The 3,892-nt window shown below is 53.6% G+C and overlaps 1 protein-coding gene across 1 annotated transcript in view; it reads left to right on the top strand.

The window, feature by feature from the left end:
- LOC104988499 (adaptin ear-binding coat-associated protein 2-like) overlaps positions 1-3,624 on the top strand; it is a gene marked incomplete at its 5' end in the record, with an annotated part of 7,947 nt that extends 4,323 nt beyond the window's left edge. Inside the window, 2 exons of the mRNA XM_010839847.1 lie at positions 1,392-1,554; positions 2,361-3,624. Of these exons, the coding sequence (XP_010838149.1) occupies positions 1,392-1,554; positions 2,361-2,409 (212 nt within the window). The remainder of the gene's footprint in view (positions 1-1,391; positions 1,555-2,360) is intronic.
- Between the last annotated feature and the right edge of the window lie 268 nt (positions 3,625-3,892).

Raw genomic sequence — 3,892 nt, 5'->3', positions numbered from 1 at the left:
ATGTTCCCAGGCCAGACTGAGTGAGTTCACAGTCTAGCTAACCGTTGTGTGATATTCAGAAGATTGCCTGCTACTTCGTGCCTCAGTTTTTTTATCTGTAGGAAAGGAGTAGTAATGATGCCTACAGCACAGGTTTCTTGTGAGGATCCAATGCGCCAACCCACACAGTGCGCGCAGAACGGCACCTGGACAGTGTAAGCGCTCCCTGAACGTTGGCTCTCGTGTGCGTGGCACTGCATCGTTACACCATCATCACAGTTGACTGGGCCTGTTGGATGCCCTCCACTTGTATTAACATATTTGATCCTCAGACAGGTCAGTCTTACGAAAAGTATTCATCACTGCTGTCTCCATTTTAGAGATACGGAGATTGAGGCTGAGGTAACCTGCATAAAGTCAAACAGGCTGGCCTGTCTTCCCCCAGGGGCTGTGGTGAGGTTCAAAGGAGATAATGTCTATTAAATACTTACGTGCTTATTCGCTCAGTCGTGTCCGACTCTGCGACCCCATGGACTGTAGTCTGCCAGGCTCCTCTGTCCATGGGATTCTCCAGGCAAGAATACTAGAGTGGGTTGCCATGCCCTCCTTCAGGGGATCTTCCCCAGCCAGGGTAGAACCCAGGTCTCCCACATTGCAGGCGGATTTTACCTGCAGATTCTTGACCTCAGATTCTTTACCATCTGAGCCACCGGGGCAGCCCACGTTTTACAGTTCACTGAGTGTCCAACTGGGCGAACTACTGAACTGTGGAGGGCCCTGCTTGTATGTGGTTTTCCGGCCCATTAGACATTAGACGTAGCTGGTGGGAAGGCAGGTGGCTGGCACAGGGCCTTAGGAAGGGGTGCTGGCACCACTGGGGGAGGGGCCGGAAAAGCAGGCCTGCCGCCACGTTGTGCCCTCCACCCGGTGACAACGCCCACACAGATGCCCCCTTGGGACTTCTGGAAGACTCCCCAGCCCCATAAGTTTGGCTCCTAGGACTTGGCACATGTCTGGGACATAACTTTCTCAGCTAGTTGAGCCAGACACTGGCCCGAGGACTTTATATAAAGACAGTGTTGCAGTTTTGGTGAGCATTCTTCGTCCAAGAGGTCAGGAGGTAGTACATTTTACAGATTTCCAGCATAAATGGTTGGGGCGAGGTGTGCTCCAGGTAGAGTGATGGCGTGGGACCCGCCCTCGCTGGTCCCCTCCCCTCCGCCTGGCGTGTGGCCTCTGCGCTGTCTCCTCCTCTCACCGGGCATGTGGCCTCTGCGCGTCTCCAGGGGCCCCTCGGGCTCATTAGAAGCAGCAGAAATGTGAATGGCTGGAGGTGTTTGTTGCCAAAAGGCACGTCTCTGCACGTCTTTCTCAGCACCTTGGAATCACAGTCTGATTTCCTGGTTACTGAGGCAACCAGAAGGGGAGGTCTCTGACGCCTCTATCTCTTTCTCTCCTCTTCTTCCCATTGGACTTGGGGACGTCTGTAGGAGGTGCCACTGTGTCCTGGCCACAGCCCAAGCCTGCCACCACTGCCACTGCCGACATCTGGGGAGACTTCACCAAATCCACAGGGTGAGGAGGGTCAGGTTCTCTGTGCTGGGACTGGGGCCAGGGCTGTTACTTTACAAACCTGGGATCGCCCCAGCGCCTGCCTTCTGACGTTAGGAGCAAGAGCACTGATGTAGACACTTTCAGGCCACTGAGGGGACGGAGCCCCAGAGTGCCCACTCTGGGTGGCACGTTTCTCTCTGGGAAGGCTTTTTGCTGCCTTCCACTGCTGAATGGCCTGGAGCCGCCCTCTGCAGCTCCTTCTGGTCTTTAAACCACCTCACCAGGTATTCTGGCTTGTCACAGTACCTCTAATCTCCTCCCAACTAGCTACCCCAGGACACTGGGCCAAGCGTTCACCAGGGTTCTGGCGTTGGCCCATCCTCATGGGACCTCTGCCTTTTCTGCTTCCTTAAAATTTCAAGCCTTTCCTAGGGATCAGGGTGAAAAGATGCTAAATGCACAGCATCGTTATGTGGACAGGCTGTAGACTGGGAGTCAGCACACACTTGCTCTCAAGGACCAGGAAGCCAAAGTTTAAACTGTGCAGGCTAGTTGGTCTCTATCCCAGCTCCTCATCAGCACTCCTGTAGCCCAGAACAGCCACAGTATGTGAGTGAGGGAGTGTGCCTGTGTACCAGTGAAACTTTATTTACATAGACAGGCAGAAAACTAGATTTGGTCTAGTCCTGGGTTGTAGTTTGCTGACCCTGGCTCTAGAACATTCAGAAACTGGCTTCTTAGAGTTCTTTCTGCCTAGAGAGAAGTTACATCTTTTGTGCTCTGTATTTCCAAACATTTGAAATCTGCCCCTCTCCCTATCTTTCCAGGTCGACCTCCAGCCAGACTCAGCCAGGCGCAGGCTGGGTCCAGTTCTGACCTGGACGTGACTCTCTTCCTCATAGGACTTCTGGAGAGGAGTCGCCTCGTCGGGGCTGAAGGAAGGAGCATGCGGTGCTCCCTGGCCAGCCTCTGTTGGGAACATGAGTCTCTCCTCTCCTCCTCCTTGCCTGGCTCTCTCAACAGACTGGGCGTGTTGGGCGGTACATTGGCCCCGTGTCACACTGTTGCCTGGGATTCAAATTTGCAACCAGAACATGGAAGAAGAGTTTCTGGATCCCTACCCCCGTCTGTCCTCTTGACATGAAAGAGACTCTGAGACTCTTCCATCGTGATGACTCTTATTAAACCCAAGCCCCCAAAGCAAAAGAAGGGCTGGAGTGTACTGCCTGGGTTCAGACCAGCCCGTCTGGGGGAGGCCATAGGTGTCACATGATCGCTGTCTGGAGGGGGCCTTTGTGCACGCGTCGGCTGAGCCACTCCAGTCAGGAGGAGGGAGTCCTTCCTGATTTCCAGCAGGTCTTTAGGCTGCAGCCTGAACAGATGATCAGGAGGGAAACCAAGAGTATTAACCAGCTTTTTAAAATTCTCTTAATGTTTGCTTTGCTAATGTGCTGATCTGCACTAACTCATGGTCTTTGTAAAAGCATGCTCTGGCAGCCTGCCCCCGTAGGAGCCTCTGAAAGCATTCCTCACCGTCAGCCGCAGGAGCTTCTCTGAGCTTCAGGAGCAGTGTTCATCTCAACCTTGTGGCCTGGTTTCCGTGTGTGCAAGGCCCGGTGGGCAAGGCAGGGCCGAGGCAGGCGCTGGCGGCAGGTAGGCCTGCGTCCGGGCCAGAGAGTGGCTGCTGCTCTCATGGAGGTGAGGGGTTTGGCCCTGTTGTCGCGGGCTGCCGTCTGGGCTCCCAGGCTCACTGCGTGGTTCCTGGCGGACTTGGGCTCTCTCCCGGCTGTTTCCTGAAGTGCCTTGTCTGCAGACAGCTCCTTCCTTTCTCCTCTCCTTCGGGGACTGTACGTGACACACAGAAGGAGTTCTGAAGCAACTGGAAGTCTAGGCTTGCCTGTGTTCCTGGTTTATAGGAAATACTTTTATCTGAGCACACCTCTAAAATCGCTTCCATTGACATCCAATACCTCTTTAACTGAAAGCGTTCCTTTTTGAAAGGTCTAGATGATGAATTGAAAAAAAGTCTTGGCCTTTTGGTGGGACCAGATTTCTAAGATAAAAAATAAATATTTCTACTCTGTCAGTGTATGTCAGAGATGGAAATGTTTTTGGCGCCATGGCTGCTAACTCCTCCAGGATGCCTCCGCAGGACACACACTGCCTTTTACCACTGAACCCACGTCCAGACTTAAGACTCGGGCCACAGCGACAGGTTGGCCAGAATGGGGGGATTTGGCCCTGTTGCCCTAAGGCAACCAGTAATTTCTCTGGTTACAGAGAACAGCCTTTCTGCCCTTCTGGGACATTCTGGGCTTCTTGCCCTCTAATGTGGGGGGCGAGCCTGCCTCCTGCCAAG

Source organism: Bison bison, unplaced genomic scaffold, assembly GCF_000754665.1.
Source record: "Bison bison bison isolate TAMUID 2011002044 unplaced genomic scaffold, Bison_UMD1.0 scf7180017846466, whole genome shotgun sequence".
Lineage (NCBI taxonomy): Eukaryota > Metazoa > Chordata > Mammalia > Artiodactyla > Bovidae > Bison > Bison bison.
This window is presented reverse-complemented; position numbering and strand designations above follow the sequence as displayed.